The sequence below is a fragment of the Pseudophryne corroboree genome, chromosome 3 (genome assembly GCF_028390025.1).
Source record: "Pseudophryne corroboree isolate aPseCor3 chromosome 3, aPseCor3.hap2, whole genome shotgun sequence".
Classification (NCBI taxonomy): Eukaryota; Metazoa; Chordata; class Amphibia; order Anura; family Myobatrachidae; genus Pseudophryne; species Pseudophryne corroboree.
The window spans coordinates 462,136,799-462,154,792 of record NC_086446.1 but is presented as its reverse complement, the minus strand read 5'-3'; the positions used below and the strand labels follow the sequence as shown (position 1 = coordinate 462,154,792).

At 47.8% G+C, this 17,994-nt stretch overlaps 1 protein-coding gene across 7 annotated transcripts in view; it reads left to right on the top strand.

Moving 5' to 3' along the window:
- Positions 1 to 17,994, top strand: part of RAB37 (RAB37, member RAS oncogene family) — a 286,286-nt gene that overhangs the window by 166,615 nt on the left and 101,677 nt on the right. For all 7 annotated transcript variants that reach the window (XM_063960687.1, XM_063960686.1, XM_063960692.1 and 4 more), the window contains 2 exons: positions 3,082 to 3,148; positions 3,401 to 3,453. In XM_063960687.1, the coding sequence (XP_063816757.1) occupies positions 3,082 to 3,148; positions 3,401 to 3,453 (120 nt within the window). The remainder of the gene's footprint in view (positions 1 to 3,081; positions 3,149 to 3,400; positions 3,454 to 17,994) is intronic.

The following is a 17,994-nucleotide window of genomic DNA, read 5'->3' as shown; positions in this document are numbered from 1 at the left end:
AGAAAGGTGGGCTCATCCGGGGCGGCTGCCCGAGGGGTCTCGACATTACAGCTTTGCCGAGCAGCTACTTGGTCGGGATCAAACACTTTTGCGAAATTTTACAAGTTTGATACCCTGGCTGAGGAGGACCTCTTGTTTGGTCAATCGGTGCTGCAGAGTCATCCGCACTCTCCCGCCCGTTCTGGAGCTTTGGTATAAATCCCATGGTTCTTGAAGCATCCTCTAGGACGTATGAGAAAATAGGATTTTAATACCTACCGGTAAATCCTTTTCTCTTAGTCCGTAGAGGATGCTGGGCGCCCGTCCCAGTGCGGGCTGTATCTGCAGTTATTGGTTATGGTTATACACATGTTGTGTTGAGTTCAATCAGTCTGTGGCTGATGTTATTCATGCCGTTGCATGCGTTGTTGTTGAATGCCATGTTGTACGACGTGTTTGAGGTGTGAGCTGGTATGTATCTTACCTTAGTTTAAAAATTAAATAAATCCTTTTCCTCAAAATGTCCGTCTCCCTGGGCACAGTTCCTATAACTGGAGTCTGGAGGAGGGGCATAGAGGGAAGAGCCAGTTCACACCTCATTTAAAGTCTTAAAGTGCCCATGTCTCCTGCGGATCCCGTCTATACCCCATGGTTCTTGAAGCATCGTCTACGGACTAAGAGAAAAGGATTTACCGGTAGGTATTAAAATCCTATTTTTTTGCATGCAGCAGTACTGCAAATATATGCTAATGCTGCAGCTAAGGAATCTACATAGACACGCCCACCGGCTGCATCTGCAATCCGCCACATACATCCAAAGATGCATCATCGGTTATACCATTGAGCTTCTGAGCAGCCTTATGGAGAATAATTCTCCTCTTTTTCCTGCTCAGAATGTACATCAGAACTAATCCGCTGGAACCGTTGCAATTGTGCACAGAGTGACTGGCTGCGACACACCCACAAAACATTTTGCAGCATGTCTATGTTTAACTAGCCACCCCATTACTGCCCATAAATGCACACTGCCTGTAAGCCACTCTATGTCCGAAAATCTCACTCTGACCGCTGTAGATAAACCACTGCAACACATGCTTATTGTGTTCAGACAACTGCGCAGTACAAAGAAAAATTGGCCAAGTGTGCAAACATTGGCATACTGTGAATCAGGCCCAAAGTCATCTGTGTAGGTGGTAAGAGGGAAAATTAGGTATTCTGCTGATCACGTCTGTGATGAAACCTCTCTGCATCCCATGTCTAGCTTTGCCATATTAAGGGAAATTATGCGCTGTGTTCAGACCTGTGTATTTGCTAAATCTATGGGTTTATTTTATCAAAGTGCGGGTTTGAAATCTTCACACCTTGCATGCAGTTTTCAGGTCCAAACTGCGGTATTTGCTGTCTTGTGGTTTGGAGACTGAAACCCCAAACTGCATGCAATGTAAGTCCCCTAAACTCTATGTGGTTTATTCAAAACCAGATGATAAAACCAGATGTAAATTATCCACTTCAGTTTAGGAACATCCCAGTGCTATTCAGCACCGGCCTGGTCCTGTAGGGGGACCTGAGGAACGTTCTGCCCGCCACACCTAGGGGTAAATTTACTAAGATGGGAGTTCTGTTTAAGAAGTTATGTTGCCCATAGCAACCAATCAGATTTCAGGTATTATATTTTAGAAGGTGCTAGATAAATGAGAAGTAGAATCTGATTGGTTGCTATGGGCAACATCCCATCTTAAATAGAACTCCCATCTTAGTAAATTTACCCACTAGAGAGATCAGAAAGATCACTGCAGGTGGTTTCCACTTTCTCACTGGATGCATGTCTCAAATAAAAAAAAAAAATGTCCACTGGTTGTTCGCGTTTTGACGTGATGGCTTCAAACCAGGGACATTCGGTGAGGTAAATAGCACAGGAGGCACTGCCTAGTACCAGAGCCAGATTTACACACAATATATGAGCCAAATGGTTCATGTGGGCATTATACACAGATGCAGCAGTATATACTGCTGGAAAATTGTTGAGTTTTGATCAGAGATGTGCGGAAAAGATATAGGCAGTGTCTCACCTGTCATAGTTTTTTACTTCAGAGTTTTGACCATAAAAATTATTAGAATAATACAAAGAAGATATTTCTAAAATATTCTTTGTATTTTTCATATACTTTATAAAGTCAAAACTCTGGCTTATACGTTAGTATGACAGGAAAGGCTCTGCCTCACCTCACTGCACATCACTGTTTCAAACCATGGGGGTAATTCCAAGTTGATCGCAGAAGGAAATTTTTTAGCAGTTGGGCAAAACCATGTGCACTGCAGGGGAGGCAGATATAACATTTGCAGAGAGAGTTAGATTTGGGTGGGTTATTTTGTTTCTGTGCAGGGTAAATACTGGCTGCTTTATTTTTACACTGCAAATTAGATTGCAGATTGGACACACCACACCCAAATCTCTCTCTCTCTGCACATGTTAAATCTGTCTCCCCTGCAGTGCACATGGTTTTGCCCAATTGCTATAAAAATTCCTGCTGCGATCAACTTGGATTTACCCCCCATGTTGTATAAAAACACTTTAGCCATTTTCAAAACTGCATATAAAATCTCCAAGATATGTGTGGTTTTGCAAAACTGCTCTTTGATAAATGTTCCTTTTTGTGTCTGTTACTTAATTACAGTTTAATATTGGTGATAAATACGTGGAACAAGGATTTATTTGGTAACATGTTCTCTTCTATTCTTGCTTCTCAACTTCCCTCTCTATTTTTCTATTGCAGCATGGCGTAGGATAATACATCTGCTGTAAATAGTGGTCAAAATTGATGTTGTGTTTTTCAGGGGCTACATTGCACATTTACTTACAGCCAATTGTTTATTTTTTTTATATCGATTTAAGTGTTAGTAAATGTGCAATTTAGCCTCTCAAAAACAACATTGTTGTTGATTGATTTTTATCATTTTGGAATTGATTAAAATCGACTGTAGTAGGACACACTAACCATACTGATTATCTCTTGCACAAGGATCCTTTTCTGCTTTATATGCGCAAAAGTAGCATGCAAGATGAGGCGCACTGTCTAATGTGTCATGCATAACATTCTGCAGATCTGGGACACGGCTGGTCAGGAGCGCTTTCGGAGTGTCACACATGCTTATTACAGAGATGCACAGGGTGAGTGAATTTATCGATCTCTGAAAAACATACAGGGGTAAATTTACTAAGGTGGAGGTTTTTTTTAGAAGTGGAGATGTTGCCCATAGCAACCAATCGGATTACACTTTACATTTATCTAGCTGTTTCTAGAAGATAATAGCTAGAATCTGATTGGTTGCTATCTCCACTTCTAAAAAAAAAAACTCATACCTTAGTAAATGTACCCCACAGAGAGTAACTGATGCTGATACTTTTCTCTCCTACCCCCAGCTCTGCTCCTGTTGTATGACATCACAAGCAAGACATCATTTGACAACATCCGTGTATGTAACAGAATTCCTCAGAAATGTGTGTCTAAACCTATTTCTTCGCTCTCTTACCTACTGCTGTACACTCTATGCTTCAAGGTTATTACATTTCACATACATTTCAACAGCCAAACCAGAGCAGTGTCGGCTTGCTGGTGCACCCAGAAAAAGAACTAGATTACACCATTGTCAAACCCATAAAATCATATTGGTATCCACAACAAGCTAAAGGAACATGATCATCAAAATAATAAATCTACACCGCCTATGCGTGCTCAGTTGAGATAAGGTTTACGTTTAGAGATATATGCCTTGGATGTATTTTTACATGTGATAGCTATATATGGCAGTCTTATCTATCTATCAACTTCCTCAGTCTGTACTTCCCTGGACTAGATTCTCACATCAGGGCTTCTGTAAAACAATTAGAATAAATCTATCCTGTTTACTTTTGCTTGTGTTCCAGCAGTAAGTAGGGAACAATAGGTAGTTGATAACAGCCTACAGTACATTAAACTGAAACAGAATAGGAACAGATCTGAAAACTATGCAGTGTCTTATTTTTGGGAAAGACAAGTACAGTATGCAGAACGATAACTGCTGACCATTTATACATGCAGTGCTGTATCAGAAGTCCGATTTTAATATGCGTTGCTGGGTGCCAAGACTATTGTGTCGAGCCTTATCTGATACCGTGCCTAATTTGCAGTGCCACCCATTTTGACTAATACCCCTTTCTCTGACGTCCTAGTGGATGCTGGGAACTCCGTAAGGACCATGGGGAATAGCGGCTCCGCAGGAGACTGGGCACAACTAAAGAAAGCTTTAGGACTACCTGGTGTGCACTGGCTCCTCCCACTATGACCATACCTCCCAACTTTGCTTCTTTGCGGAGCGGGACACTCGCGCGGCTACGTCGCGCGCGCTCCCGAAAAGGGGGCGTGACCTATGGGAAGGGGCGTGGCTTCGCGGGAGGACCCGCGATCGCGAGCTACGCCTCCGTTTTCGTCACTGAGGGGGCATGCCCAGCGCTCTGTGAGCCGCTGGCATGCTCCCTCTCCCTCTGACTCCACTGAATAGACGCTGTGCGCATGCGCACAGCGTCTATTCACCGCTGCTCTGTTAAGCAGAGCAGCAATTGACAGAACCTCCCAACTGACCCGCCCCACCGCGGGACACTGTGGCCCGCGGGTGGGACAACGGGACAGTCCCCAAAAAACGGGACTGTCCCGCGAAAATCGGGACAGTTGGGAGGTATGCTATGACCCTCCTCCAGACCTCAGTTAGAATTTTGTGCCCGGCTGAGCTGGATGCACACTAGGGGCTCTCCTGAGCTCCTAGAAAAAGAAAGTATATTTTAGTTTTTTTATTTTCAGTGAGATCTGCTGGCAACAGACTCACTGCTACGAGGGACTTAGGGGAGAGAAGCGAACCTACCTGCTTGCAGATAGCTTGGGCTTCTTAGGCTACTGGACACCATTAGCTCCAGAGGGATCGAACACTGGGCCCGTCCATGATCGTCCGGTCCCGGAGCCGCGCCGCCGTCCCCCTTGCAGAGCCAGAAGCAAGAAGATCTTCCTCAAAATCGGCGGCTGAAGACTCCTGTCTTCATTAAGGTAGCACACAGCACTGCAGCTGTGCGCCATTGCTCCCTGTGCACACCACACACTCCGGTCACCCTGGGCAGCAATTTGAGTACCTTACAGGTGGCAAACACACATAATATAGCTTACTAGGCTATATATGTGTAAAATACCCCTGCCACATTAATTTAATAAAAGCGGGAGAAGTACGCCAAAAAAGGGGCGGGGCTATCTCCCTCAGCACACTGGCGCCATTTCCTCTCTCAGCTCCGCTGGAAGGATCGCTCCCAGGCTCTCCCCTGCAGTTTCAGACTACATAAGGGTAAAAAAGAGAGGGGGGGCACTACATTTAGGCGCAATTCTGTGTAATAAGCAGCTATAAGGGAAATCACTGTGAGTAGTGTAAATCCCGGCACTATATATAGCTCTGGTGTGTGCTGGCATACTCTCTCTCTGTCTCCCCAAAGGGCTTTGTGGGGTCCTGTCCTCAGTCAGAGCATTCCCTGTGTGTGCGGTGTGTCGGTACGGCTGTGTCGACATGTTTGATGAGGAGGCTTATGTGGAGGCGGAGCAGGTGCCTATAAATGTGATGTCACCCCCTGCGGGGTCGACACCTGAGTGGATGGATATGTGGAAGGAAGTACGTGACAGTGTCAACTCCTTACACAAAAGGTTTGACGACATAACAGATGTGGGACAGCCGGCTTCTCAGCCCGTGCCTGCCCAGGCGTCTCAAAAGCCATCGGGGGCCCTAAAACGCCCGCTACCGCAGATGGCAGATACAGACGTCGACACGGATACTGACTCCAGTGTCGACGATGGTGAGACCACGGTACATTCCAATAGGGCCATCCGTTACATGATTACGGCAATGAAAGATGTGTTGCACATTTCTGATCTTTACCCAGGTACCACAAAAAAGGGTATTATGTTTGGGGAGAAAAAGCAACCAGTGGTTTTTCCCCCATCTGATGAGTTGAATGAAGTGTGTGATGAAGCGTGGGCTTCCCCCGATAAGAAACTGGTGATTTCTAAAAGATTACTAATGGCGTACCCTTTCCCGCCAGAGGATAGGTCACGTTGGGAGACATCCCCTAGGGTGGATAAAGCACTCACACGCTTGTCAAAAAAGGTGGCACTACCGTCTCCGGATACGGCCGCCCTAAAGGAGCCTGCAGATAGAAAGCAGGAGGCTATCCTGAAGTCTGTGTATACACACTCAGGTTTTATACTGCGATCGGCTATTGCTTCAGCATGGAGAGAGATGCCCAGAGGGATATTTGCCGGCTGGCATCTAGAGTAAATGCAATGTCCATATCTGCCAGGAGGGTATTGTGGACATGGCAATGGACAGGTGATGCAGATTCTAAAAGGCACATGGAGGTTTTGCCTTACAAAGGTGAGGAATTGTTTGGGGAGGGTCTCTCGGACCTTGTCTCCACAGCAACTGCTGGAAAGTCGACATTTTTACCCCATGTTCCCTCACAGCCAAAGAAAGCACCGTATTATCAGGTACAGTCAGGGGGAAAAAGCTGCACCATGCAGCCAGTTCCCAGGAGCAAAAGCCCTCTCCCGCTTCCTCTAAGTCCACCGCATGACGCTGGGGCTCCACAGGCGGAGCCAGGTGCGGTGGGGGCCCGTCTCCGGAACTTCAGCGACCAGTGGGCTCGCTCACAGGTAGATCCCTGGATTCTACAAGTGGTATCTCAGGGTTACAAGCTGGAATTCGAGACGTCTCCCCCTCGCCGTTTCCTCAAATCAGCTTTGCCAACAACTCCCCTAGACAGGGAGGCCGTGCTGGAGGCAATTCACAAGCTGTACTCTCAGCAGGTGATAATCAAGGTACCCCTCCTGCAACAGGGAAGGGGTTATTATTCCACGTTGTTTGTGGTACCGAAACCGGACGGTTCGGTGAGACCCATTTTAAATCTAAAATCACTGAACACTTACATAAGAAGTGTCACAACTGAGGGCCTGAGCTGACGGGAGGCAGCCTCAGTTGTAGGGGCTGAGATGTACCGGAACCTGGGAGGTTGTATCAGACCCCTGGACATGTAAGTAACATGAATAATAACTGCCCGAAGGCGTGACCACGACAACTTGGATAAAAGTCAATGATGTTTATTATGACAACTCCGCAACACAGCAGCAGTAAAAGAAAACGTAAAAAGTCAGCAAAGAATAAATACAGTTCCTGGGTACTACAGGATGGCAGGAGCCACAGGGCACTGGTAGTGTGAGATAGTTCTTATGATCTTCTAGATGGAAAGTCCTTACCAGGCCCGACTGTAGCAATGGAGATAACCCAGGATTGTGCCAGCTGGTGTTCCAGGAAAAGCTGGGTTGCTGAAGATAAAACAGCTGCTGTGGATACTGGCTGGAACCAGACTGTTGTTAGCACGGAGTGGATACTGGCTGGAACCAGTTAAATAATAAATGAACTTGGGAGCGATGAAATATGAACTGAAATGTAGAACTTGAGAGCGGAAAAATAATAATACCGGTGGAGAGTGGTAAAGTGTAGAAAGGACACCGGCCCTTTAAGGGAAGCTGTACTCTGCTGGAAGCTGAGCTGGAAGCAGGTAATGTTGTAGCTGGAAACAGATGAATCCACAATGGATTGGAGAGTCAGGCTACACCGCAGGTGGAATGCTGGTGCGGGTCTCTATGGTGGAAGTCTTGAGACAGGAGCTGGAACCTGGAAGACAATCACAGGAGAGAGACAAACAGGAACTAGGTTTGACAACCAAAGCACTGACGCCTTCCTTGCTCAGGCACAGTGTACTTATACCTGCAGCAAGGAAGGGATTGGCTAGGCAATTATGCAGATTAACAATACTGACAACAGATTGGAGGAAATGATCAGCTGACAGAATCCAAGATGGCTGCGCCCATGCAGACACTTGGAGGGAAGTTTGGTTTGTAATCCATGTGGTAATGAAAACAGTAATGGCGGCGCCGGCCACTGGAGACAGGAGACGCCAGGCTGACAAGTGCACATCCAACCACGCGGACACAGCGGAGGCCGCGGCTGACGTAATCGCCACTCTGACACTCTGCATGCAGAAGCTCAGGGACGGCGGCGGAGGCCGCGGGAGACGCCATGCCAGATGTAATAAGGCGTTACTGTGACAGCGTCTCAGAGAGACAGGAGAGGATGCAGGAATGTGAACATTAGGATAACAGATGGGATCCGGTCCTGGAGCGCTGAGCCAGCCTTAGGAGGCATCTGATGGGTAAGAAATGGCGTCCAGATACCCGGATCGTGACAGCACCCCCCCCTTTAGGAGTGGCCCCAGGACACTTCTTTGGCTTTTGAGGAAAGTTGGAATGGAATCTCCGGACCAAGGCAGGAGCATGGACATCAGAAGCATTGGTCCATGAACGTTCCTCAGGACCATAACCTTTCCAGTCAATAAGATATTGTAGTTGACCGTAACGGTGACGTGAGTCCAGGATCTTGGCCACTTCATACTCAACGCCTCGTTGAGTTTGGACTTTCGGAGTTGGAGGAAGTGAGGAATGAAACCGATTCAAGATCAGCGGTTTCAACAGGGAAACATGGAATGTCCTGGGTATTTTTAAGAAGGGAGGCAACTGGAGTCTGTAAGCAACAGGATTGATGACTTGTTCAATCTTGAAAGGACCGATATAGCGAGGTGCAAACTTCATACTGGGAACTCTTAACCTCAAATTCTTCGTGGATAACCATACCCGATCACCCACCTTGAGAGCAGGAACTGCTCGACGCTTCTTATCCGCAAACTTCTTGTACCTGAACGATGCCTTGAGCAGAGCTGATCGTACGCTCTTCCAGATATTGGCAAACTGATGCAAGGTGATATCCACTGCGGGAACAGAAGTTGCTGGAAGCGGTTGGAACTCAGGGACTTTAGGGTGGAATCCAAAGTTAGTGAAGAATGGTGTTGAAGCAGATGAAGAATGATACTGGTTGTTATGACAGAACTCGGCCCAGGGAAGTAATTGAACCCAGTCATCTTGAGAGGAGGACACATAGATGCGGAGGAAGGCCTCCAAGTCCTGATTCACCCTCTCGGTTTGACCATTGGTCTGAGGATGGTAAGCCGTGGAAAACTTTAGCTTGACTTGGAGGACTTGACATAAACTTCGCCAGAATTTGGCTGTGAATTGAACTCCTCGATCTGAGATAATTTCTTCAGGAAGACCGTGGAGTCGGAAGATCTCTTGTATGAATACTTGAGCCAACTTGGAAGCTGACGGAAGACCGGTGAGAGGAATGAAGTGTGCCATCTTGGTGAACCGGTCAACTACCACCCAGATGGTATTGAACTTGTTGCACATGGGTAAGTCTGTAATGAAATCCATCGACAAGTGGGTCCAGGGTCGACGGGGAACGGATAGTGGAACCAGTTGCCCCGCAGGCGACTGGCGGGATACTTTATGTTGGGCACACTTTGGGCAAGATGCAATAAACTCCAAGACGTCCTTTTTCAGAGTTGGCCACCAATAGGACCTAGAGATAAACTCCAGGGTTTTTTGGATACCTGTATGTCCGGCAAAACGGGAAGCATGGGCCCAATGCATGAGCTTCTTCCTTAGCATCGGCTTTACAAAACTTTTCCCTGATGGGGGCGTAGAGTCCATCCCTACCGTGGAGAATGCCAACGGATTTATAATAGGATGCTTGTCTGAAGACTCTGACTCATTTTCTTGCTCCCATGAGCGGGAAAGGGCATCGGCCTTGCGATTCTGAGAGCCCGGACAGAACTGGAGTTTAAAGTCGAACCTGGAAAAGAAAAGTGCCCATCTGGCCTGACGAGGGTTGAGACATTGTGCGCCCTTCAGGTATAAAAGGTTCTTGTGGTCTGTAAGTATGGTGATTGAATGAGAAGCTCCCTCCAACAGATACCTCCACTCTTCTAGAGCGAGCTTGATGGCTAGCAACTCCTGGTCGCCAATGGCATAGTTGCGCTCAGCTGGGGAGAACTTCCGGGAGAAGAAACTGCAAGGGTGTAAATGGCCATCTTTAGCCCTCTGAGATAACACCGCTCCTACTCCAACGGAGGAGGCATCCACCTCTAAGATGAAAGGAGAGTCGATGTCAGGCTGTTTCAGAACAGGCGCAGAGATGAACCTTTGTTTTAAAAGATGAAATGCTTGCATGGCTTCTTCAGACCACTTGGACGGGTTAGCACCCTTCTTAGTGAAAGCAGTAATAGGCGCCACAATGGTGGAAAAGTCTCGTATAAACTTTCGGTAATAGTTGGCGAACCCTAAGAACCTCTGGACCCCTTTGAGGGTTAAGGGTACCGGCCAATTTTGGATTGCTTGTAGTTTCTCAGGATCCATCTCTAGTCCGGAACCGGACACAATGTACCCTAGAAACGGAATGGACTTGACTTCAAAGACGCATTTTTCTAATTTGCAATAGAGATGATTGACACGGAGACGGGACAGAACCTCTTTAACCCAAAAACGATGTTCCTCTAAATCGTTGGCAAAAATGAGGATATCGTCTAGATAGACCACGACATGACGGTATAGAATGTCTCTGAAGATCTCATTGACAAAATGCTGGAAGACAGCTGGAGCATTGCTCAATCCGAAGGGCATGACGAGGTACTCATAATGTCCGTCACGGGTGTTAAAGGCGGTCTTCCACTCGTCACCCTCACGGATCCGGATGAGATTGTATGCACCTCGCAAGTCCAGCTTTGTAAAGATAGTAGCTCCGCTAACTCTGTCAAAGAGCTCAGTAATCAGGGGTAAAGGATAACGGTTCTTGATGGTAATGTCGTTCAAACCTCTGTAGTCGATGCACGGCCGCAGACCACCATCTTTCTTTTTTACAAAAAAGAAGCCTGCGCCGGCTGGAGAAGAAGAAGGTCGAATGAACCCCTTTGCTAGGTTCTCTTTAATATATTCCTCCATAGAATGCGTCTCAGGCAGAGACAACGGATAAGTTCGGCCTCGAGGTGGAACCTTCCCTGGAACGAGATCAATCGGACAGTCCCATTCTCTATGAGGAGGAAGGATATCAGCAGAAGCTTTACTGAACACATCCGTGAAATCTTGATATGGAGGAGGTGGAACATCAGACGACCTGGGGGAGGAAGAACAGAGAGGCAATACTTTAAACAAACATGTCTCAGCACAGGAGGAACCCCATGCCAGGATTTGCGTAGTCGTCCAATCAATTGTAGGATTGTGAAGACGGAGCCATGGAAGGCCCAGGACCACAGGATGTGTGGCTCTTGGACTCACTAAAAAAGAAATAAGTTCGGAATGAAGAACTCCCACTCTCAGACGAACTGGTAGAGTCCTTAAAGAAATAACTGCATCAAAAATTTTGCTGCCATCCACGGCAGTTAAAGAAATGGACGAAGGAAGTCTCTCGGTGGGTAGGGACCACCGTTTAACATAGGCTTCGGTAATAAAGTTCCCAGCTGCTCCGGAATCAAGGAGGGCAATGACGTTCCGATAACGTTGAGCAACTTGAAGCGAGACTGGGAGATTACAATCTTGAGGAGATGGAGAGGAGATCATTACTCCTAGCCGGCCCTCTCCTTGGCGAGCTAGGATTTGGAGTTTCCCGGACGTTTGGGAAAGGCATTAATGGTGTGAGACGGAGCTGCACAATAGAGACAGAGAGACTCGGAGAGACGTCTTCGGCGCTCAGCAGGAGTTAAACGGGAACGGCCAAGTTGCATGAGCTCATCTTTAGATGGTGACAGTTGACGAGGAGGAGGAGCAGAAGATTTTGGAGCAGATGATCTTCCACGCTCAGTTGCTCTCTCTCTGAAACGTAAATCAACTTTCGTGCAGAGTGAGATTAGCTCATCTAACTTAGAAGGTAAGTCTCTGGTAGCTAACTCATCTTTAATACGCTCAGATAAGCCATGCCAGAATGCAGCATACAGGGCCTCGTCGTTCCATGCCAGTTCGGATGCCAGGATCTGGAACTGTATCAGATATTGTCCTACAGTACGTGACCCCTGGCGTAAACGGAGAATCTCGGATGAAGCTGAGGTTACCCGGCCTGGCTCGTCGAAGATGCGCCTGAATGTTGACACGAAGGCAGTGTAGGAAGATAGCAGGGTGTCGGACCTCTCCCATAACGGTGATGCCCAATCAAGGGCTGAGCCACTGAGAAGAGAAATAATGTAGGCAATTTTTGTACGGTCACTGGGAAAATTGCCAGGTTGTAGCTCAAACTGAATCTCACACTGGTTGAGAAATCCCCTGCAGAATCTTGGAGATCCGTCAAATTTTGCTGGCGTTGGAAGATGAAGACGTGGAGCAGAAATGGGTAAGGTGGGTGGGGTTATAGCTGGAGTCACTGTGGTTGACGCACCAGACGCGCCTGATCCACGGAGAGTTGTCTGAATCCCATCCAACCGAGTAGAGAGATCCTGGAGACAGCGGATGATGTGGCCCTGTGCAGCCTCCTGATGTTCTAGTCGGGCTGCCAGTTCTTGCATCGGCCTGGCCGCTTGATCCTGGTCTCCGGCTGGATTCATTAGGTCAGTGCTTACTGTCACAACTGAGGGCCTGAGCTGACGGGAGGCAGCCTCAGTTGTAGGGGCTGAGATGTACCGGAACCTGGGAGGTTGTATCAGACCCCTGGACATGTAAGTAACATGAATAATAACTGCCCGAAGGCGTGACCACGACAACTTGGATAAAAGTCAATGATGTTTATTATGACAACTCCGCAACACAGCAGCAGTAAAAGAAAACGTAAAAAGTCAGCAAAGAATAAATACAGTTCCTGGGTACTACAGGATGGCAGGAGCCACAGGGCACTGGTAGTGTGAGATAGTTCTTATGATCTTCTAGATGGAAAGTCCTTACCAGGCCCGACTGTAGCAATGGAGATAACCCAGGATTGTGCCAGCTGGTGTTCCAGGAAAAGCTGGGTTGCTGAAGATAAAACAGCTGCTGTGGATACTGGCTGGAACCAGACTGTTGTTAGCACGGAGTGGATACTGGCTGGAACCAGTTAAATAATAAATGAACTTGGGAGCGATGAAATATGAACTGAAATGTAGAACTTGAGAGCGGAAAAATAATAATACCGGTGGAGAGTGGTAAAGTGTAGAAAGGACACCGGCCCTTTAAGGGAAGCTGTACTCTGCTGGAAGCTGAGCTGGAAGCAGGTAATGTTGTAGCTGGAAACAGATGAATCCACAATGGATTGGAGAGTCAGGCTACACCGCAGGTGGAATGCTGGTGCGGGTCTCTATGGTGGAAGTCTTGAGACAGGAGCTGGAACCTGGAAGACAATCACAGGAGAGAGACAAACAGGAACTAGGTTTGACAACCAAAGCACTGACGCCTTCCTTGCTCAGGCACAGTGTACTTATACCTGCAGCAAGGAAGGGATTGGCTAGGCAATTATGCAGATTAACAATACTGACAACAGATTGGAGGAAATGATCAGCTGACAGAATCCAAGATGGCTGCGCCCATGCAGACACTTGGAGGGAAGTTTGGTTTGTAATCCATGTGGTAATGAAAACAGTAATGGCGGCGCCGGCCACTGGAGACAGGAGACGCCAAGCTGACAAGTGCACATCCAACCACGCGGACACAGCGGAGGCCGCGGCTGACGTAATCGCCACTCTGACACTCTGCATGCAGAAGCTCAGGGACGGCGGCGGAGGCCGCGGGAGACGCCATGCCAGATGTAATAAGGCGTTACTGTGACAGCGTCTCAGAGAGACAGGAGAGGATGCAGGAATGTGAACATTAGGATAACAGATGGGATCCGGTCCTGGAGCGCTGAGCCAGCCTTAGGAGGCATCTGATGGGTAAGAAATGGCGTCCAGATACCCGGATCGTGACAAGAAGGTTCAAGTTCAAAATGGAATCGCTCAGAGCGGTTATTGCGAGCCTGGACGAGGGGGATTACATGGTATCACTGGACATCAAGGATGCTTACCTGCATGTCCCCATTTACCCTCCTCACCAGGAGTACCTCAGATTTGTGGTACAGGACTGTCCTTACCAATTCCAGACGTTGCCGTTTGGTCTATCCACGGCTCCGAGGGTATTTACCAAGGTAATGGCAGAAATGATGATACTCCTTCGAAAAAAGGGAGTCATAATTATCCCGTACTTGGACGATCTCCTTATAAAGGCGAGGTCCAGGGAACAGTTGTTGATCGGAGTAGCACTAGCTCAGACAGTGCTACAACAGCACGGCTGGATCCTGAATATCCCGAAGTCGCAGCTGGTTCCTACAACGCATCTACTGTTCCTGGGGATGGTTCTGGACACAGAACAGAAAAAAGTGTTTCTCCCGGAGGAAAAGGCCAGGGAGTTGTCATCTCTTGTCAGAGACCTCCTAAAACCAAAACGGGTGTCGGTGCATCACTGCACGCGAGTCCTGGGAAAGATGGTAGCTTCTTACGAAGCAATTCCATTCGGCAGGTTCCATGCAAGGATCTTTCAGTGGGATCTGCTGGACAAGTGGTCCGGATCGCATCTTCAGATGCATCGGCTGATAACCTTGTCCCCAAGGGCCAGGGTGTCTCTACTGTGGTGGCTGCAGAGTGCTCATCTTCTAGAGGGCCGCAGATTCGGCATACAGGACTGGGTCCTGGTGACCACGGATGCCAGCCTTCGAGGCTGGGGGGCAGTCACTCAGGGAAGAAATTTCCAAGGACTATGGTCAAGTCAAGAGACTGCCCTACACATAAATATTCTGGAACTAAGGGCCATTTACAATGCCCTAAGTCAGGCAAGGCCCCTGCTTCAACACCAGCCGGTACTGATTCAGTCAGACAACATCACGGCGGTCGCCCATGTAAACCGACAGGGCGGCACAAGAAGCAGGATGGCGATGGCAGAAGCCACAAGGATTCTCCGATGGGCGGAGAATCACGTGTTAGCACTGTCAGCAGTGTTCATTCCGGGAGTGGACAACTGGGAAGCAGACTTCCTCAGCAGGCACGACCTCCACCCGGGAGAGTGGGGACTTCATCCAGAAGTCTTCCAAATGATTGTACACCAGTGGGAAAGGCCACAGGTGGACATGATGGCGCCCCGCCTCAACAAAAAGCTAAAAAGATATTGCGCCAGGTCAAGGGACCCTCAGGCGATAGCTGTGGACGCTCTGGTAACACCGTGGGTGTACCAGTCGGTGTATGTGTTCCCTCCTCTGCCTCTCATACCCAAGGTACTGAGAATAATAAGAAAGAGAGGAGTACGAACTATACTCGTGGTTCCGGATTGGCCAAGAAGATCTTGGTACCCAGAACTTCAAGAAATGATCTCAGAGGACCCATGGCCTCTGCCGCTCAGACAGGACCTGCTGCAGCAGGGACCCTGTCTGTTCCAAGACTTACCGCGGCTGCGTTTGACGGCATGGCGGTTGAACACCGGATCCTAAAGGAAAAAGACATTCCGGAGGAAGTCATTCCTACGCTGATTAAGGCGAGGAAAGATGTGACCGTGACACATTATCACCGTATTTGGCGAAAATATGTTGCTTGGTGTGAGGCCAGAAAGGCCCCAACGGAGGAATTTCAACTGGGTCGTTTTCTGCACTTCCAACAGTCAGGAGTGTCTATGGGCCTAAAATTGGGTTCCATTAAGGTCCAGATTTCGGCTCTGTCCATTTTCTTCCAAAAAGAACTGGCTTCACTGCCTGAAGTTCAGACTTTTGTTAAGGGAGTGCTGCATATTCAGCCCCCGTTTGTGCCTCCAGTGGCACCGTGGGATCTCAACGTGGTGTTGGATTTCCTGAAGTCGCATTGGTTTGAGCCACTTAAAACCGTGGAGCTAAAATACCTCACGTGGAAAGTGGTCATGCTGTTGGCCTTGGCTTCGGCCAGGCGTGTATCAGAATTGGCGGCTTTGTCATGCAAAAGCACTTATCTGATTTTTCATGTGGATAGGGCGGAATTGAGGACGCGTTCCCAATTCCTTCCTAAGGTGGTATCAGCTTTTCATGTGAACCAACCTATTGTGGTGCCTGCGGCTACTCGGGACTTGGAGGACTCCAAGTTGCTGGACGTAGTCAGGGCCCTGAAAATATATGTTTCCAGGACGGCTGGAGTCAGAAAAACTGACTCGCTATTTATCCTGTATGCACCCAACAAGCTGGGTGCTCCTGCTTCTAAGCAGACTATTGCTCGCTGGATCTGTAGCACGATTCAACTTGCACATTCTGCGGCTGGACTGCCGCATCCTAAATCTGTAAAGGCCCATTCCACGAGGAAAGTGGGCTCTTCTTGGGCGGCTGCCCGAGGGGTCTCGGCTTTACAACTTTGCCGAGCTGCTACTTGGTCGGGTTCAAACACTTTTGCAAGATTCTACAAGTTTGATACCCTGGCTAAGGAGGACCTTGAGTTTGCTCATTCGGTGCTGCAGAGTCATCCGCACTCTCCCGCCCGTTTGGGAGCTTTGGTATAATCCCCATGGTCCTTACGGAGTTCCCAGCATCCACTAGGACGTCAGAGAAAATTAGATTTTACTCACCGGTAAATCTATTTCTCGTAGGCCGTAGTGGATGCTGGGCACCCATCCCAAGTGCGGATTGTCTGCAAAACTTGTATATAGTTATTGCTTAACTAAAGGGTTATTGTTATGAGCTATCTGTTGGTGAGGCTCAGTTGTTATTCATACTGTTAACTGGGTATAGCATCACGAGTTATACGGTGTGATTGGTGCGGCTGGTATGAGTCTTACCCGGGATTCAAAATCCTTCCTTATTGTGTCAGCTCTTCCGGGCACAGTATCCTAACTGAGGTCTGGAGGAGGGTCATAGTGGGAGGAGCCAGTGCACACCAGGTAGTCCTAAAGCTTTCTTTAGTTGTGCCCAGTCTCCTGCGGAGCCGCTATTCCCCATGGTCCTTACAGAGTTCCCAGCATCCACTACGGACTACGAGAAATAGATTTACCGGTGAGTAAAATCTTATTTTTACACTGCCAGCATATACCACTGGTTATTGCACATGCATGTGTATAAGCCATGTTGCTGCGCAGTGTAATAGGGTCGAGTTGGAATTATCCGGGCCTTCCTTGAGGCCATGTCTTATCTGCAGCGCCTTTACTTTTACCCAGTCTCATTTTCAGAACCTTGACTAGTGCGTGATTACCCTTTTCTTCTCCCTCACTCTCATTTGTACAGATTAGGAGTGCTGTGCATCCAAGGATTTTCAGATTTGATGACATCAGGGACAGTTTGCCAATTTAAGTTTCTAACAAAAATACATCAGTTAGAACCGATATTTGAAAGTAAATAAATCTCGACAGAATTAGCTTTTGTGTCATTTCTCTCCATATTCCTCATTGTCTCTTCTTATCAGGGAATCTGATTCCGACCTACTATACGTGGGAAGGTCACATGGTCAGACTCGCATGTCACTCAAAACCTCTTTAATTTCTGGCCATGCAGGTTCTTCTTCCCCAATATTTTCCAGGGATTCCACAGTATACGACTAGTAAGGAATCCTCACGTTGGCTTTGCCTCTGCACTAACAACAGAGACAGTGGCTGGATCCGTAACTGGATGACATTGCCCAGCATTTGACAATCAGAAATGCGTTTACTGGATACACACATTACTCCCTGGGGTAGATTTATTAAAGCTTCTAAAACAGGTCAGTGGTGGTGTTGCCCATAGCAACCAGATTCTATCATTTCCTAGAATGCAGTGGAGAAATGAAAGCTAGAATCTGGTTGCAATCGGCAACACCACCGCTTGCTTGTTTTACAAACCTTAGTAAATTACCCCCTTGTCCTCATAAGACCATTGTGCACTACAATCAACTGCTCCAGCAACTAGTGTGATTGTAATTTGCAGCAAATGGCCAATCACCAGCTCCCTCACTGTGGGGCAGATGTATTAAGCCTGGAGTCGGCGTAAGGAAGTGATAAAGCGGTGATAAGTGCAAGGTGATAAACACACCAGCCAATCAGCTCCCAACTGTTAATTTACATTTTGGAGCTGATTGGCTGGTGCATTTATCACCTTGCACAT